The 19,274-nt window shown below is 41.8% G+C and overlaps 2 protein-coding genes across 3 annotated transcripts in view; both read right to left on the reverse strand.

Annotated features, from left to right (window-relative positions):
• Positions 1 to 19,274, reverse strand: part of LOC130277366 (calcium-activated chloride channel regulator 1-like) — a 52,619-nt gene that overhangs the window by 31,314 nt on the left and 2,031 nt on the right. For both annotated transcript variants that reach the window (XM_056528013.1, XM_056528012.1), the window contains exons 2-5: positions 16,301 to 16,441; positions 14,873 to 15,023; positions 5,289 to 5,397; positions 1,751 to 1,925 (exon numbers count right to left, since the gene is read on the reverse strand). In XM_056528013.1, the coding sequence (XP_056383988.1) occupies positions 1,751 to 1,925; positions 5,289 to 5,397; positions 14,873 to 15,023; positions 16,301 to 16,438 (573 nt within the window). In that variant the 5' untranslated portion in view covers positions 16,439 to 16,441. The remainder of the gene's footprint in view (positions 1 to 1,750; positions 1,926 to 5,288; positions 5,398 to 14,872; positions 15,024 to 16,300; positions 16,442 to 19,274) is intronic.
• LOC130277104 (calcium-activated chloride channel regulator 1-like) overlaps positions 18,240 to 19,274 on the reverse strand; it is an 89,852-nt gene continuing 88,817 nt past the window's right edge. The window contains exon 18 of the mRNA XM_056527418.1: positions 18,240 to 18,275. Coding sequence (XP_056383393.1) covers positions 18,240 to 18,275 — 36 coding nt within the window. The remainder of the gene's footprint in view (positions 18,276 to 19,274) is intronic.

Consider the following 19,274-nt stretch of genomic DNA (forward strand, 5'->3'; position numbering starts at 1 on the left):
GGACGAGGAGAGGGGATACGTGTCTGATCGGGTTTGTCAAAGCGCTGGGACCCCTCGCAATATCCTGCACTAGACCCCGGCTCTCCCCAGGAAAGGGGTTATTGAGCCCCGCACGGAGCGGAGACCGACACTCCCCCTCCAAGTATCTCTATGGGAGAGCCGGAGATACAGCTTTCGGGATAGGATATAAAGTTTTCTGCATGATCTCTTAAGTCCCCCCCCCCCTCCTTTTTCCAATTTTCTAATTAAATAATGTTTAAAACATACAATATGTGGCATCACTGTGTGCGGAAATGTCCTAACTATCAAAATATAATATTAATTTAATGGCATGGTCAATAATGTTCACGTAAAAAATACCAAAATTCTGAATTGATGATATTTGGTCACTTCATATTTCAGGAAACCAATAAAAATAAAAATCAATAAAAAGTCCCATCAAAACAAAAATGGTACAGATAAAAACAACAGATCACGTAAAAAAAAAAAAATAAATAAATAACCCGCATTCAGCCCCATATATGGAAAAATAAAAGAGTTGTAGGGGTCAGAAGAGGACAATTTTAAGCATATTAAAAGTCGTCAAATGAAATAAAACCTATATAAATTGGGTATCGTTGTAATTATATGGATCTACACAATAAAGATAAGGTGTCATTTTAACCATAAAGTGGGCTGCGTAAAAACAAAAACCCTCAAAAATAAAAAATGTAGAGGTTTATTTCACCCCACAAATAATTAGATTTTTTTTATTCTGTGATAAAATAAGGGATGTTATACAAAGTACAAAAATGCAAAAAATAAAATAAAAAATACAAGCCTCGCATGGGTCTGTACGTAGAAGATTGAAAGACTTATGGCTATTTAAAAGGTACTCCTGCAATAAAGGGGTACTCCGGTGCTCCAGCCTTCTGAATATTTTGTTCAGAACGCTCGTAGCCGGAGGTTGTGATCGTGACGAAACAGCCACACCTCCTTGTGATGTCACGCCACACTCCCTCCACGCAAGTCTATAGACATGAATGGAGGGGGCGTGGTGTGACATCACGAGGGGGCATGGCCGTGATGATACAATCACTGCTAGACAAACTCGTCATTTGTTTAGAATGCCGGGTGCTGTGGGAGATCACGTGGGGCCTCATCAGTGGGACCCCCACGCTCAGACATCTTATCTCCTATCCTTCGGATAGGGGAGAAGATGTCTAGCAGTGGAGTACCCCTTTAAATGGCTCTTATTCTGCTTCAAAGTGGAATTACTATATCAATGAACTCCTATATGAGCATAAACTTTTAGGAACTTTGGTCTTGCATGAAATAGGTGGTCATAAGACACAATTTTTTAAAATGTTTTATCAAATATAGCATACATAGCATATCTATCTATTTATATATAACTACTTTAATAAGTTAGTATCTTGTTCATAATAGGTCATCTTGTATTATTATTCATTCTGTCTTTTAACTTTGTTCATTTCAGTTTGGTCTATCAATTTAACATTTGCGTGTCTGGACACTCTTTACCTGGCCCACGGAATGTTCACTGAGCAGAGAGGCATACAATGTAAATATGCTTCACTACTCAGTACTTAGGATTCCCTGCTTCCCTACATATTATTTATGGCACCATGGAAACTATCAGATACATATTTCTTTATTTTATATGACCTTTTATGCCGGTGTTATGTCGATATGTCGGTGTAGATATGATCATAATAGTTAATAAACATAATTAATAGACATTGTAACTTACACTTTGTGCCGCCTGCAGATACATTATGGAGTGTTTGGAAGCAATATTTTTATCAGGAACAAATACACATCCATCTTTATACAGTCCCGTCTCTACATCTATGTCTTTTTCAGTGCACAGACACGAGCCTCCTGTACATTGTTTAACAGCGACACCTTGAAGTCCAGCTGGACATCTGAAAAAGACAGTAATCTATTTCAATGTTTCTATTCATACATGTAATATACAGTGGGGATCAAAAGTTTTGGCACCCCAGGTAAAAATTTGTATCAATGTGCATAAAGAAGCCAAGGAAAGATGGAAAAAAATCTCCAATAGACATTCTTATAATATGTCAACAAAAGATTTTAAAAGATTTTATTTCCATCATTTACACTTTCAAAATAACAGAAAAACAAAAAATTGTGTCTGCAAAAGTTTGGGCACCCTGCAGAGATAATATCTTGTACTGCTGCCTTTGGCAAGTATCACAGCTTGTAAAAGCTTTTTGTAGCCAGCCAAGAGTCTTTCGATTCTTGTTTGAGGTATCTTTGCCCATTCTTCCTTACAAAAGTCTTCCAGTTCTTTGAGATTTCTGGGCTTTCTGTCACACACTGCTCTTTTAAGGTCTATCCATAGATTTTCAATTATGTTGAGGTCAGGAGATTGTGAAGGCCATGGCAAAACCTTCAGTTTACGCCTCTTGATGTAATTCCCCGTGGATTTCGAGGTGTGTTTAGGATCATTATCCATTTGTAGAAGCCATTCTCACTTTAACTTCAGCTTTTTCACTGATGGCATCAAGTTAGCATCCAAAATTTGCTGAAATTTTATTGAATCCATTTTTCTTTTTACTCGTGAGATGTTCCCTGTGCCACTGGCTGCAATACAACCCCAAATCATGATTGATCCACCCCCATGCTTAACAGTTGGACAGTTTAATTAAATTCTGTTCCACTTCTTCTCCAAACGTACCTTTGCTCATTCCGGCCAAAAAGTTCCATTTTAACCTCATCGGTCCACAGAACTTGTTTCCAAAATGTATCAGGCTTGTCTATACGTTCATTTGCAAAGTCCAAACACTGATTTTTGTGGTGAGGACGTAGAAGAGGTTTTCTTCTCATGACTCTTCCATGAAGACCATATTTGTACAAGTATCTCTTTATATTGGAATAATGTACCACAACTCCAATGTCTGCCAGATCTTTCTGGAGGGATTGTGCAATCAAACGTGGGTTTTGAATAGTTTTTCTCGCAATTCTGCGAGCTGTTCTGTCTGATATGTTTCTTGGTCTTCCAGATCTTGCTTTAACTTCCACTGTTCCTGATGACTGCCATTTCTTAATTACATTCCAAACAGAGGATATTGACATCTGAAAACATTTTGCTATCTTCTTATAGCCTTCTCCAGCTTTGTGAGCTAAAACTATTTACAGTTTCAGATTTCTAGACAACTGTTTAGAAGAACCCATGGTGCTGGTTGTTGGGGCAAGGTCAGATGAGTCAGGGAATTTAAAACCTTTGAGATTGACATCACTTGGTCTTCCCAAATGAGGATTGAGAACAATCAATGACACTGGCAGGTCTTAGCTTTTCAAAGGGGGCAGTGCATGCTATAAATTCTGCAGGGTGCCCAAACTTTTGCAGATGCCATTTTTTTGTTTTCTGTTATTTTGAAAGTGTAAATGATGGAAATAAAATCTAACTTTTGTTGACATATTATAAGAATATCTAATCTGTAATTTGCTACCTTTTGGAGATTTTTCCATCTTTCCTTGGCTTCTTTATGTACATTAATACAATTTTTTACGAGAGGTGCAGCAACTTTTGATCCCCACTGTAGTCTCCCCACTCAGTAATGGTTCTACTTATTGGATACAATGATGTCCCTGAATTGTGCCTGCCTGCACAGAGATCCCATCCCTCAAACTGTAGGTCTAAAGTTCCTATAGCCCTTAAATGGGAACTCTGCCATTAGATATCTTATCCCCTATTCAAAGGAAAGGGATAAGATGTCTGATTGCAGGGGTCCAGCTGCTGAGTCCCCCCTCGATCTCCCGAAGCACCTGGCATTCTAAGCAAACGGTTTCTGCGGCAGTGGTCGTGAGGTCTTACCCCAATAGACATTAATGGAGGGGGTGTGGTGTGACATCACGAGGGGCGTGGCTGTGACGTCTTTATTGAAATAACACACTATTAAAAATGAAGTGGTGTATCTGTCTGTTTTACTGTGTTGCCTCACTGGCAGTATCTGGCAGCGGCCACTAACTGACTGGGATTATACAGCTGTCAGGACATATCTGCATTTTAAGTCGAATTTACAGCAGTAACACACATATCCCCTCATTAATATCACTCTACACATTGCCATCCCCCCACCCACCCCCCGTCCATGTCCGGAGCAGGAGAGGTTTGCTATGAGGATTTGTTCCTGCTCTGGACAGTTCCTTACATGGACAATGGTGTCAGCAGAGAGGACTGTACTCAGACTTGAAAGAACTACACAACTTCCTCTGCAGCAAACAGCAGCTGATAAGTACTGGAAGGGTTAAGATTTCTAAATAGAAGTAATTTAAAGATCTGTATAACTTTCTGGCACCTGTTGATTTAAAAAAATAAATAAAATTTCCACAGCAACAGTGGGTTTTGGTCTTAAAGGGGTGCTCTGCCCCTAGACATTTTATCCTCTATCCAAAGGATAGGGGATAAGATGTCTGATCGCGGGGGTTCCCTGTCATCTGGTGCACAGAGCGAGCTGATGCCTGATGACTAGCGATGCAGGGGCCGGAGGATTGTGATGTCACGGCCCTGCACCCTCATGACGTCACACCCCTCAATGAAAATCTAAGGGAGGGGGCATGGTGGCAGTCACATTCACTTCCATAGACTTGTATTGAGACCTTTGGATAGGGGATAAGATGTCTAGGGGCGGAGTACCCCTTTAATGTCAAAGGGGTGGAGGGGTAAAATGTAAGGTAAAATCTGCATGTTACTTGTAAATTTTGCTGCAGATTTGGAGCAGATTTATGCCATAATTTGCTGATGATTTCCGTGTACACCCTAAAACATGTAGATTGTATTGTAAATGCTAAATTTAAGATAATAAGGCTGGCTTAAAGGGGTACTCTGGAACATTTTGTTCAGAATGCTCAGAGCCAGAGGTCATGATCGTGATGTTGTGGCCACGCCCCCTCATGATGTCACGCCACCCTGCCTCCATTCATGTCTACAGGAGGGGTGTGGCAGCTGACACACCCCCTCCAATAGACATGAATTGGGGGGGCGTGACATCAAGAGGGGGCGTGGCTGTGACATCACAACCACTGTGACCGGAACCTGGCAGTTGTTTAGAATGCCGGGTGGTGCGGGAGATCACGGGGGGCCCAACAGCAGAACCCCCGCAATCATAAGGGATAAGATGTCTAGCAGCGGAATACCCCTTTATGTCTGTGTTCACACATTCAGGTCTTTAATTGCAATGATTGAATATAAAGCCAGACACGGAAAAATATATTATCATTTCTAGCGGTAATTATAAAATGCAGGACAGTTTCCATACCTTGTAGCTTCTATTTTACGATTATTATCAATGTAGAAGGGAGTTAATGGATTGTACTCATCAAAGACCCCCCATCGGAGGTGAGCCCACTCATGGACAAAGACTCTTCCTGTAATAACAGAGCAAGATTCATCAAAAGCCAAAGAAGCACAAGCACAATATCAAACGTCTTTAGATATCAGATCCATAAATACTTCTAATATTCAGAGAAGCCGATCACTAAGGCTGTGTTCACATGAGGCATTTCATTAGCAGTACCGCCACTAATTACCGCTGCAATTTTATAGCTATTTTCTGAAGTCACTGTAAAAAGTGTGAGATTTTACAACAAATATTTAAATCTTACCCTGATTTTGCAAATCACAAAAAAATTGTTCGATTTCAAACATTATTTTGGAAAACATCGGTGAAATTATCATCGGTGCCACAAATTAAACGTCCAGCGTGAACACGAATCATGGAAAAGCCATGAAACTTGGTAAAAATTGATTATGAATTGATGATCTTTGCTGTTTTGCATTAAAGGGGTTCTCCGGTGCTTAAACATCTTATCCCCTATCCAAAGGATAGGGGATAAGATGCCTGATCGCGGGAGTCCCACCGCTGGGGACCCCTGGGATCATGCATGCGGCACCCCGTTTGTGATCAGTCCCCGTAGCGTGTTCGCTATCACACCCCCTCCCGTAGGCTTGCATTGCGGGGTGGAGCGTGACGTCACACGCCGCCCCCGCCCTGTAGTCGCCTGTGATCAGACCGGGGACTGATTACAAACAGGGTGCCGCCTGCATGATCCCGGGGGTCCCCAGTGGCGGGACTCCTGCAATCAGGCATCTTATCCCCTATCCTTTCGATAGGGGATAAGATGTTTAAGCACCGGAGAACCCCTTTAAAGAGGCACTGTCATTGTTAAAAACTTTTCATATATTGCAGGACTCATTATAATATGACATTTCTTTATATACACCTGTTAAAAAAATTGTAATTTTCACCTGAAATTCAAGCTCAAAATAGCCACCACTAGAGGTCGCTGAGCCAGACAGACTAGTCTAGATTTTACAGCATACTGGATACCCGCCGTAAAGCATACCAGTATCCAGTATAGGAGATTTCTATTGTGTATGCAAAACTACAGATAAAGGATGTGTGGACATGCTGGGAGCTGTAGTTTTACAACAGCTGGAGGCAACACTGCTCTAATACAGTTATTTACAAACACTGCAGCTTCAGTTGTTACTAAACTACAACTCCCAGCAAGCTGAAATAGTCAAAGCTTTCTCGGACTCCTGAATGACAAAGAAGTTGATCAGACATTCAGGAGTCTGTGAAAGATGAATGACACACATAGTGACAGCTATGCTGATTAGCATCCAGCTTTACTAGGAGAAGATAAAACAGATAGAACATGTAGTCATATAAATGCTGGACTTTTATCTAAAAAAAATCCTTGCACTAATCTTATAAAGATCTATTCTTATATTTATACATTTTATCCTGTTATGAATTCACCATAATGTCTTCTGATTACTGCAGGCAAGCTCCAAGTATCTTCCTCTGACACATGACACAGCATAAAACCAGAGAGGAAAGGGTTACAGAGTAGAGAGTACTGATTGGCTGACTGCCCAGGCTTTCTCCTGTGAGGGAGACAGACAGACACGCCCCCTCCAGCCTGCACAATGAAAAAGTAACTCACCAGCAGATAAATGCTTATATCTCTGGATATATAGGTCCGAGACACATAAAAATTATATGCACATGATCAGGATTGGGTCCTGAGTAACAGATCACTTTTTTTCTTTTTTTTTTTTTGCACTATGACAGGTACGCTTTAAGTAAAAGTTATGGTTTGATACTCAAAGAGTACCTGTCATGATATTGTTAAATCTTATAATCCTCCCAGTTCCCTGCCCCATCATGATAAATCACCCCCTGCCTTTATTTTTATTATTTTTTAGTGTTCTACCTTGATATTGCTCTGTATTTTCTGCACAGTCTCATTCATATTCAAAGACTGGGAAGGGGCGTTCCCCAGCAGGCGGGACATCATCTGAAGCCATACAGGGGAGAACTTCCTCCCTCACTCTGCTACACACAGCCCAGAGCAGTTCAGTGTGAGATGAGCTATAATTGGCTAAGGCTGCACACACACTTCTCAGCACTTCAGACTGCATTTCCTGATTTTGGACTTCTGCCAGGCCAGCAGGAGTCCAAAGTCTGTGCAAGAGATGGGGAAATGTGCTCTGGACAAGTAGGGAGACACCTAGTGGCAGCTTTTTTTTAAACACAAATAAAACATAGAAAGCTTTTTTGTTTACCATAAGGAGTGCAATAGCAAAAATTAGTTTAAATGACAGTGCCCATTTAAATATATTGTTTTGATTTATACAGAATTACACATGCAGAGTCATATATACAATCACCTGTTATTAAATATTTGGGTGAATTAATTTATTCAAATTAACCCCTTAAGGACCTTAAACGGTTACACTGGTGGAAAACATATATATATATATATATATATATATATATATATATATATTTATTTATTTATTTTTTTTTTTCAAATCAACTGGGGCCAGAAAGTTAAACAGATTTGTAAATTACTTCTATTAAAAATCTTAATCCTTCCAGTACTTATCAGCTGCTGGATGTTCCACAGGAATTTGTATTTCTTTCTGGAGTTCTTTTCAGTCGGACCACAGTGCTCTCTGCTGACACCTCTGTCAATGTCATGAACTATCCAGGAATGAGAGAAACAGGCGTTCCATAGAGTAGTAATGTAAGAATCCATGGTGAAATAATTGTTATACAAATAACTTGCTCACCCTGGGTTGTTGTGCAAATTCATACACAACAATGATGTAAGCGTAGGATAATAGTAGGTCGACTGCTGCCCTCCGGTAGATATTTGCAGTGTAGGATAAGGCTTCAAAGGAACCCGGCTCAATCGGCGCTGAACAACCACAACAGGTAACGCATTGTATTAGGGTCAAATAAATTCCTTTTAACCGTTCACCTGTTGTGGTCGATCAGCGCCGATTGAGCCTGGTTACTTTGAAGCCTTATCCTACACATGAACTATCCAGAGCAGGAGAGGTTTTTATGGGGATTTGCTTGTTCTCTGGACAGTTCCTGGCATGGATAGAGGTGTCAGAAGGGAGCACTGTGGTCAGACTGGAAAGAATTACACAACTTCCTCTGGAGGATACAGCAGCTGATAAGTACTGGAAGGATTAAGATTTTTAAATAGAAGTATTTAACAAATTTGTTTAACTTTCTGGCACCAGTTGATTTAAAAAAAATTCCACTGGAGTACCCCTTTAAGGACTCAGCTCTTTTTTGCTAATCTGACCTCTGTCACTTTATACATTAATAACTCTGAGAGGCTTTTACTTATCATACTGGTTCTGCAATAGTTTTTTCATGAAATTTTTACTTTATGTTAGTGGTGAATCTTCATCAATACTTGCATAATTTATTTGTAAAAGATTGCAAAATTTCATGAAAAATTTGTAAAGTTAGCATTTTTCTAACTTTGAAACTCTCTGCTTGTAAGGAAAATGGACAATTCAAATAAATTATGTATTGATTCACAAATACAATGGCCCTCATTTACTATTGCAAACCCGACATGTTATGTCGGGTCGTGCACCATTTTCGGGCGCATTGCGTCTGAAATTCTGCCTGCGCCAGAATTTGCGCCTGAAATTCTGTCTGCGCCTGAAATTGCGCCTGAAATTGCGCCTGAAATTGCGCCTGAAGTGAAAAAACCCAACTAACTCTCCATTTTGCTAAGAAAACCTGAAAAAGGGGTGTGGCTGTCGGGAAAAGGGGGTAGGGACACAGAAAAGGGGCGTGTTCCTGATATTTTCACAAAATCCCAACATATTTACTAAAGTTTCCACAGAAAATGTGGTGGATTTCAGCTGAGGAAAACCCGACAGGTCAGAGCAGGTGTAAAAAAAGCAAAATATAGGGAAAGCGGAAAATGTAGGGAAACCTTAGTAAATACCGTGAAAAATAAATTGTAGGGAATTAAAACCCACAAAGAAACCTACACAACACTCTTAGTAAATCAGGGCCAATATGTCTACTTTATGTTGGCATCATAAAGTAGACATGTTTTTACTAAAGGGACCAGTGAAGTTTGAAGTGGATTTAAGGGGTCTTTCTGTTAAAAATCCCCCATAAATGGACCTCATTATAGAAATTGCACCCCTCAAAGTATTCATAATGACATTCTGAAAGTTTGTTAACCCTTTAGGTCTTTCACAGAAATGGCAGTAAAGTGGAGGAGAAAACGCAAAATCTCCATTTTTTTTAAATTCATTTTTACAAGGGGGAAACAAAAAAAAAAGTATGGAAGTACCTCATATGTGGACGTAAAGTGCTCTGTGGGCACACAACATGGCTCAGGATGGAAGGAGCAACTTTTGAATTAGGAGAGAGAATTTTGCTGACATGGTTTTTGGGGGGCATGTTGCATTTAGGAAGCCCCCATGGTGCCAGAACTGAAAAAAAAAAACAACACATGGCACACGATTTGGGAAACTAAACCCCTCAAAAAACGTAATGGGGTAAAGTGAGCCTTAATACCCCACAGATATTTGATGACTTTTTGTTTAAATTGGACTTGAAAATGAAACATTTATTTTTAATACTAAAATGCTGGTGTTACCAGAAAATTTTTCATTTTCACAAGGGGTAATAGGAGAAAATGCGCCCCACAGAACCCCCCCCCCCCCACATGTGACACATCTGTCACTGCAATGGCAGAAGTTCTGACATAAAATCTAAGAGCAAAACCCCAACAAGTGACCTCAATGTCGAAACGATGTCCCTCAAGGAACGTAACAAGGAGTACAATAAGTATTTACACCTCACATGTTTTTTGAACAGTGGCCCATAAAAATGGAAAATTAAATTTTTTACACTAAAATGCTGGTGTTACCCCAATTTTATCATTTTCACAAGCGGTAATGAGAGAAATTGGGTTACACATTTTGAAGGGGGTAACGTGCTGGGCGGGCACACAACAAGGCTCAGAAGTCACAGAGGTCTGTTTGTATTTGTGGCCTTTGGCATATCAGTAGCTGACGATTACATACTTTCAGAGGATTATGCAAAAAAGAAACATCCACATGTGACCTCATTACAGACAGAACCCCCCTGAGAAATGGGGTATAGGGGAAAAGAGGACATTTTGAAAGCACGGGTGTTGTATAAATTTATTTTCCAGGAATGAATGAAGTGCAAAAAGTGAAAAATGAAAATAGCATTTTCCGGGTCATCGGGCCACCGGAGACACAAATGACCTAGAAATGCTGCGACTTGCCAGTCAGAGTTGACCGGCGAATCACAGAGATCGCCAACATGGGGGGTCACAAGAACCTCCTTTGGCGTTGACACCAGATGCTTGCTAAACAATTTCAGCAGGCATCCCATTCTGATCCCCGCCGGGCAGGTGGCAGTGACCGGAAAACCGCAGGACGTACAGGTACGCCCTGGATCCTTAAAGGGGTACTCCCCTGGAAAACAAGATTCTTAATCAACTGGTGCTCCTACTCTGGACAGTTCCTGACATGGACAGAGGTGGCAGCAGAGAGCACTGTGGTGAAACAGAAAATACATTTACAAAGAAAAGAACTTCCTCTGGAACAAACAGCAGCTGATAAGTACTGGAAGGGTTAAGATTTTTTAATAGATGTAATTTACAAATCTGTTTAACTTTCTGGCACCAGTTGATTTAAATTTCTTTTTTTCCAGTGAAGTACCCCTTTAAGTACAAGGATGCAAGGGCGTACTGGTAAGCCCTGCATCCTGAACAGGTTAAAATGTGGTCTAATTTCTATGTAAGCACAATATTAGGTAAATGCATTCTATTTCAACTAGTAAAGAAAACACTGACTGACTTTTTTTTATACACATTTATCAAAACCTGTCCAGAGAAAAAGTTGCCCAGTTGCCCATAGCAACCAATCACATAGCTTCTTTCATTTTGTACAGGCCTTGTGAAAAATGAAAGAAGCGATCTTATTGGTTGCTATGGGCAACTGGGATACTTTTCCTCATGACAGGTTTTGATGAATCTGCCCCATTGAGTAAATATTCACCGTGCAGGAAGATAAAGTAAGTTAACTATGCAACAGAATAACCCGTTCATCCCTCTTTAGCTGATATTAATCATTTCCTGTAAATAAGCTAGAAAATGTAATGCATTGACACTTGATTATCATTGACTAAACTTGGGTGTATACATTCTGAATGCCAAGGGCAGCATGAATTGTAAATATAACTCTTACTTTGCTCTAAATTGTAACCTTGGTTAACCTCTTCAGGACGCAGGGCGTATGCATACGCCCTGCATCCTGAGTCCTTAAGGACAGAGGGTGTATGGATACGCCCGTGGGAATTCTGATCCCCGCCACTAGCCAGTCGGGGACCAGACCGGAATGACTGCTGATATCTATCAGCAGGCATACCCGTGCATATGCCCAGTGGGGTCCTGAGACCCACCCATGACGGAAATCGCAGGTCAATTCCGACCGGCAATATTCAGTGGATCCGGGTCATACCGGTGTCCGGTGACACAGAAAATCAGGGTGATCTGGGGTGTCCAAGACACCCCCGGTCCCCTGAAGGGATAGGAGTTAGGTACCAGGGGTGCCACCCCTCCTATCCCTGCTATTGGCCGTCAAGAAGCAACGACCAATAACAGATCGGGGACGGGGGGGTTAAAGGCGGGGGGGTTAAAGTTCGGTTCCCCCGTCCTGCCCACTGACGGTAATCCAGGCATAACGGGGGAACTGTAGCGTGACCGGCGGCGACAGTGGAGGTCCCCCCCCCTCCCCCCCATTTGAATGTACAGGGTATATTCACACGGGCAGGTTTACAGTAAGTTTCCTGCTTCAAGTTTGAGCTGCGGCAAATTTTCTGCCGCAGCGCAAACTCCTAGCGGGAAATTCACTGTAAACCTGCGCCAGTGCGAATGTACCCTAAAAACACTACACTACACTATCACATAATAAAGGATAAAACACTACATATATACCCCCTTACACTCCCCCCCCCCCAATAAAAATGAAAAAACATTGTACGGCAGTGTTTCCAAAACGGTGCCTCCAGCTGTTGCAAAACAACAACTCCCAGCATTTCTGGACAACCACTGACTGTCCAGGCATGCTGGGAGTTTAGCAACAGCTGGAGGCACCCTTTTTGGGAATCACTGGTGTAGAATATCCACCCCAATGCAATCCCTATTTCAGTCCTCAAATGCGCATGGCGCTCTCTCACTTCGGAGCCCTGTCGTATTTCCAGGAGAAATTGCACTACAAATTTTGGGGGACTTTTTCTCCTTTTACCCCTTATGAAAAGGAAAAGTTGGGGTCTACATCAGCTGGTTAGTTTTTACACTAACATGCTGGTGTTGCCCTATACTTTTTATTTTCACAAGAGGTAAAAGGCAAAAAAGACCCCCAAAATTTGTAGTGCAATTTCTCCCCGGAAATACCCCATATGTGGGCGTAAAATGCTCTGCGGACGCACAACAATGCTCAGGAGTGAGAGCGCACTATGTACATTTGAGGCCTAAATTGGTGATTTGCACAGGGGTGGCTGATTTTACAGCGGTTCTGACATAAACGCAAAAAAGTAAATACCCACATGTGACCCCATTTTGGAAACTAAACCCCTCACGGAATGTAGCAAGGGGTATAGCGCGCCTTAGCACCCCACAGGTGTTTGACGAATTTTCATTAAAGTTGGATGAGAAAATGAAAAAAAAAATGTTTTCACTAAAATGCTGGTGTTGCCCTAAATTTTTCATTTTCACAAGGGAAAATAGGAAAAAAGCCCCCAAAATTTGTAAGTACATACCCTATATGTGGATGTAAAGTGCTCTGCGGGTGCACTACAATGCTCAGAAGAGAAGGAGCGCCAGAACAACGGAACCCCCCCCCCACATGTGACCCCATTTTGGAAACTACACCCCTCACGGAATGTAATAAGGGGTACAGTGAGCATTTAAGCCCCACAGGTGTCTGACAGATTTTTGGAACAGTGGTCCGTAAAAATGAAAAATGTAATTTCTCTTAAATGTTCAAAAATGATCACTTTTTGGAGGCAGATGCCTGCTGATGTTTATATGGACACATCGGTATCGGAAAAAAGCGATGGCTTTCTCTAAGTAATCCAAAAATGATCCCTTTTTGGGAGTAGCAGCAGGTTTTGAATCTGAAAAGTGAAGAAACAATTTTTAAAAGCAACAATGATTTACAAGCTGAGATTTATTTTTCATTTTTTCATTTTGGGATGTTGCAACAGAATTAGCGTTCTAGAACGTGTACAAACTGACACAAAACCCTATATGTGGCTTTACCAAATTATTGTAAAACAAAACAACTGTCACACTTAACTTCCAACAGATTTAGCACTGACCGAACAGAGCAGAATGCACTGTGCTGCTTTACTACAATTATTATGTGTGATCCTACTCCTATCTGTGTTGATCACTGCTCACTGTCCCTCAGAGAGATCTTCACCTACTACCTGCTATCTCTACAATGGCTGCTAAAGCCATGTGAATAGGCTTTTATAGTCACTCTGACATCACCCCCTATACTGCCTCCTGCCTGGCTGGAAAATTATTGGAAAGGCATTATGGGATTCCTGAGGTCAGGTGATCCTTCTTCTTCTTACTGCTATGTGGCTGATGTTATTTTAGCAGGTTCTGCCAAACCGATTGACCCAAAGTTTGAGTTTTAGCCAAACTAAACTTTTAGTTCCGACCAAAGTTAGGATGTACAAATTCAGTTTGCTCATCTCTAGTCAAGAAGTACAATACAGTAACATATCTTTGAATGTAAGGCTGTCATACAACATACTTCCCCCTTATGGGCAGGGCCCTCTCCCCCTCTCTATATTAGTTTGTCACTGAATCTCGTGTCTAAAAGAGAAGGGGGAAGGCGCTCCATAGGGTAAATCACACCGGAGAGTGGATAAGGTTGTAATAGATCTAAGCTGCTTATCCTGGGTGGTTGTGTAACGTCATACACAACAATGGTTAGCATTTGAAGCAATGAAAGGGTCACAGTCTGCAACCCTCCAGCTTAGGAATGACAAGGCATATAGTGTAGGCTGTATGTTGCAACTTGGTCACTGAAATGCATTGCATCTTGGTAAAAAAATTTGATTTGACCTCTTCCTGCTGTGTGCTCTGGTTCCATCAGTGCCATTTGGATCCTGCTGATTCCTTTGAAGCCTATGTCACATGTCTTCATTTACTCTTTGTACAATTGATGAAAGTGAAAATACATAGTATGAACACGTGTCCATAAACCTATGGTGTTGTAATAATAATAGTAATAATCATAATATGACATTAGACATGCGGCTTCTGCATAATTGCAACTGTGGAACAACTTTTTGAATTCACTTTGCTGATGTGTGACATAAACAAGGAAACGTAGAATCATACAATCGAGATTTAAGATTAACATTCTTTTTACTGTGTACTGTACATGCAGTGCAGTTTATGAATTAAAATTTATACATTTATAAATATATGTAATGTAAATGCTTATTACCTCTAGGTCCATATACTGACAGTAGTTGATCATCTACCAGGAAATCTGGGGTAAAATGAATATAAACCCCTTTGTCCCCACACTGGCCGTACTGTAAGGTGTATGGGTCATTTCCATTCTTCAGGTGTGGTTTGGCAACAATGACATCAGCCTAAATTTACAAAATATGAAGTGGGAAAACTATATATAAAAGACTATTGAGAGCAAAACTCATATTATTCAATATTTAGCATTCAATTACATGTTGTATTGGGTAGAAATAATGTTTTTCTGTTAACGTGTTGTCTGGTTTGGTAAACCCCTTATGAGATTATTATGACAAAGATAAAAAATTAATCAATCAATAAATAAATAAATAAAAAAGACCATTCAGAATCTGTCATTCCAAAAGGTGAATTTTTGTTCTGATCACAAAGACTCAAGTGACCCTTGATTTTAAAGGGTTATCCAGTTTAGGAAAAATTATCCCCTATAGAGGATAGAGGATTTGTCAGTTTATGGGTCATTGTTACGGCGTTCCTCTCTCTGCAGCGCCCCGGTCAGACCCGCTGACCGGGAGCGCTGCACTGACATTGCCGGCGGGGATGCGATTCGCATAGCGGGACGCGCCCGCTCGCGAATCGCATCCCAAGTCACTCACTGGTTCCCGGCTGTCACGTCCTGGCGCGCGCGGCTCCGCTCCTTAGGGCGCGCGAGCGCCAGCTCTCTAACATTTAAAGGGCCAGTGCACCAATGATTGGTGCCTGGCCCAATCAGCCTAATTAGCTTCCACCTGCTCCCTGTCCTTATTACCTCACTTCCCCTGCACTTCCTTGCCGGATCTTGTTGCCTTGTGCCAGTGAAAGCACTTAGTGTTGTCCAAAGCCTGTGTTCCAGATCTCCTGCTATCCTCATTGACTACGAACCTTGCCGCCTGCCCCGACCTTCTGCTACGTCTGACCTTGCCTCTGCCTAGTCCTTCTATCCCACGCCTTCTCAGCAGTCAGCGAGGTTGAGCCGTTGCCGGTGGATACGACCTGGTTGCTACCGCCGCAGCAAGACCATCCCGCTTCGCGGCGGGCTCTGGTGAAAACCAGTAGCAACCCTAGAACCGGTCCCCCGACACGGTCCACGCCAATCCCTCGCTTACACAGAGGATCCACATCAAGCTAGCCGAATCCTAACAGTCATCAGACTGCTGGGACCTCCCATGATCTCCTGCATAGCACTCCGCGTCTCCTCATGGATGTTGGCATGCAACATAGCTCTGTGCATGGGAGAGCCAGGGCGCTGGGCAGGAAATTGGGGGGGGGGGCAGCGGTCGGACCCCCGCGATCTGACACTTTTGCCCCATTAATTTTTCTAAACTGGACAACTCCTTTTAAAGGCTTTGAAAGGCTCCTGATAAATTTATTTCCATGTTAATGTGTCGCATTTTACATTTCTTACCTTTTCATACGTTTCAGTTTTTGTTTTGAGATAGTTGACATTTTTTTTCCAAGTAATTGGAATTAAGATCTTGACGCTCTGTATGAAGAGCCTATTCTTCGTGGCAGAGAACAAATAACTTGTGGACTCTTTTAACATGTTCTTTATGAAAGACAAAAAATTAATTGAAGAGTTAAAAATCATACAGATATAACCTTGTATAACATATTCCATTATATGACGATTTACATTTATGTTTTCCAGCATATCCCCTGTTCCAAGGAGAAGAAAAGGAGCAGAAGCTGAGGATACTCACAGCACATTTTACTCTAGGCTACGTTTAAACCAGGGGGAGAGCCCAATTCTTGTTTGAGAGAACAACCAGGGATTCACTGATAATGGTGAACATCAGCGATCGTGTTGATGTCTGCCATTAACCCCTCAGATAAAGTGATTGATATAGTTTACCACATCTGCAGCAGTGCGGCTATTATAATAGCTGATCTGATCGCCCGCTGATCTGATCTGCTGAGATGGCGGCCAGAGGTCCCCTCACCTGCCTCTGCCGCTCTCTCCCAGGGTCTTCTGCACTGATCTGCCTTCTAGCAGACCAGAGCAGAAGGTCGCCGATAATACTGATCAGTTTTATGCCTATCCAAAGCACTGAACAGTATTAGCAATCTAATGATTGCTATAAATGGTCCCCTATGGGGACATAATGAGTTAAAAATAAAAGTAAAGTTTAAAAAAAAGTTTAAAAAAAATGAAAAATCCCCTCCCCCAATAAAAATTTTAATTACCCTTTTTTTCTCCATTTTACTCAAATAAGCTTAAAAAATAATAATTATTAAACATAATCTGTATTGCCCAATGCAGACATGTCCAATCTAGCAAAATATAATGTTAATGGCCCAGTATGGTGAACGGAGTAAACGTAAAAAAAGAAAAAGTCCAATATTGCTGCTTTTTGGTCACATCACATAAAAAAATGTATAAAAAGCGATCAAATAGTCACATATACACAAAAATAACTACAGGTCATGTTGCAAAAAATGAGCCCTCACACATCCCTGTATACGGAAAAATGGAAAAGTTATAGGTGGTCAAAATAAGGCGATTTCAAACATACTGATTTTGTAAAAAAAAAATAATAATTTAGATTTTTTAAAGCAGTACAGTGATCCTTTAACATATGATGGTAATTCGCTCCAAATGAACCATCGTTACTTGAATTCATTGTATGTTGAGGGATCCGTGCAATATTATAGAAATTTATACTCACGTGTCCCCGCCGCTCCGGACCGTCAGCACTGCCCTGTATCGTCGCTCTCCATTGCCGTCATCACGTTGCTGCGCACACTGCTCCTATTGGATGACGGGACGGCGTGCGCAGCGACATGATGACCACAGAGAGCGACGGCCATGCAGCGGAGCATGAAGAGAATGGTCTGGAACATCAGGGAGAGGTGAGTGACCCTCACCAGAGCACATGGGGCACATTAAACGGCTATTCGGCAGACTGCTGAAGGAGTCTGCGCTGTCGGATAGCCGTTTATGCGATGGCCCCGATATATAAAAGCATCGTATGTTGAAGTGATCGTATGTCAGGGAATCACTGTACAATAATGGAAAAGTACGTAACCATGGGTTACATTTTAATCGTATTGACCCAGAGAATCAAAAAATTGATTTTTTCTGTAAAGTGTACAGCGTGAAAATGAAGCCCTCCAAAATTAGCTAAATTGCAGTTTTCATAAAAATTTCCTAACACAAATAATTCTTTTTTGGGTTCGCCGTACATTTTATGGTAAAATGAGAGGTGTCATTACAAAGTACAATTCAAGCTCTTATATGGGTCTGTGAATGAAAATATAAAAGAGTTATGGATTTTAGAAGCAGGGGAGGAAATAACGAAATGCAAAAACAAAATTGGCCTTGTCCTAAAGGGGTTAAAGGGAATCTAGATAAGTATATGCACAAGAGGTATAGCAATGTGCTAAATAGAAAAAACGCTAGATAAAAATATCACTCAAAAGGACTTGGGGGACTAGTGGACAATAAGCTTGACTTACTGGACAGTGCCAGGCTGCAGCTGCCAAGGCTAACAAAGTTATGGGATGTATAGAGAGGCATAGAGGCTCAGGACTCTGTATAAATCATTTGTCAGACCTCAGTATTGTGTCCAATTCTGGGCACCTGTATTTAAGAAGGACATGGCCTAACTGGAGAGGGTGCAGAGGAGGGCGAAAATTGATTATTAATGGTATGGGAGGATTACAGGACCAAGACAGGTCATCACTTGGGGTTATTTAGTTTGGAGAAAAGACGGCTAAGGCTGGGTTCACACCTCGTTTTGTAGTTACGGCTCCCGTATACGGCTTGTAGGAGGGGTGGGCGGGGCTTAATCACGGCACCCGCACTCAGCCTTATAGGGGAACCGTATTTAATGCATGTCAATGAGCCGACCGGAGTGAACCGCAGCCTCCGGTCGGCTGCGTTTTCTGCAGTATGCGGTTTCCCGACTGCAGGCAAAAACGTGGTTGACCGCGTTTTTGCCTACGGTCGGGAAACCGCATACGGCAGAAAACGCAGCCGACCGGAGGCTGCGGTTCACTCCGGTCGGCTCATTGACATGCATTAAATACAGTTCCCCTATACGGGTGCCGCCATTAAGCCCCGCCCACCCCTCCTCCCAGCAGTATACAGGAGCCGTAAGTACAAAACGAGGTGTGAACCCAGCCTAAGGGGGATCTGATCACAATGTACAAACATATGAATGGACAGTACAGAGATCTTTATAGGGATCTTTTTATACCTAGGCCGGTAACCATGACAAGGGGGCATCCTCTACGTCTACGGGAAAAAATGGTTTTACCATCATCACAGACAGAGATTCTTTACTGTAAGAGCAGTGAGACTATGGAACTCTCTGCCACATGCTGTTGTGATGTCTGACTCAATAAAAAAGTTCAAGGGAGGTCTGGATGTGTTACGG

This window comes from Hyla sarda, chromosome 6 (assembly GCF_029499605.1).
Source record: "Hyla sarda isolate aHylSar1 chromosome 6, aHylSar1.hap1, whole genome shotgun sequence".
NCBI classification, from domain to species: Eukaryota; Metazoa; Chordata; class Amphibia; order Anura; family Hylidae; genus Hyla; species Hyla sarda.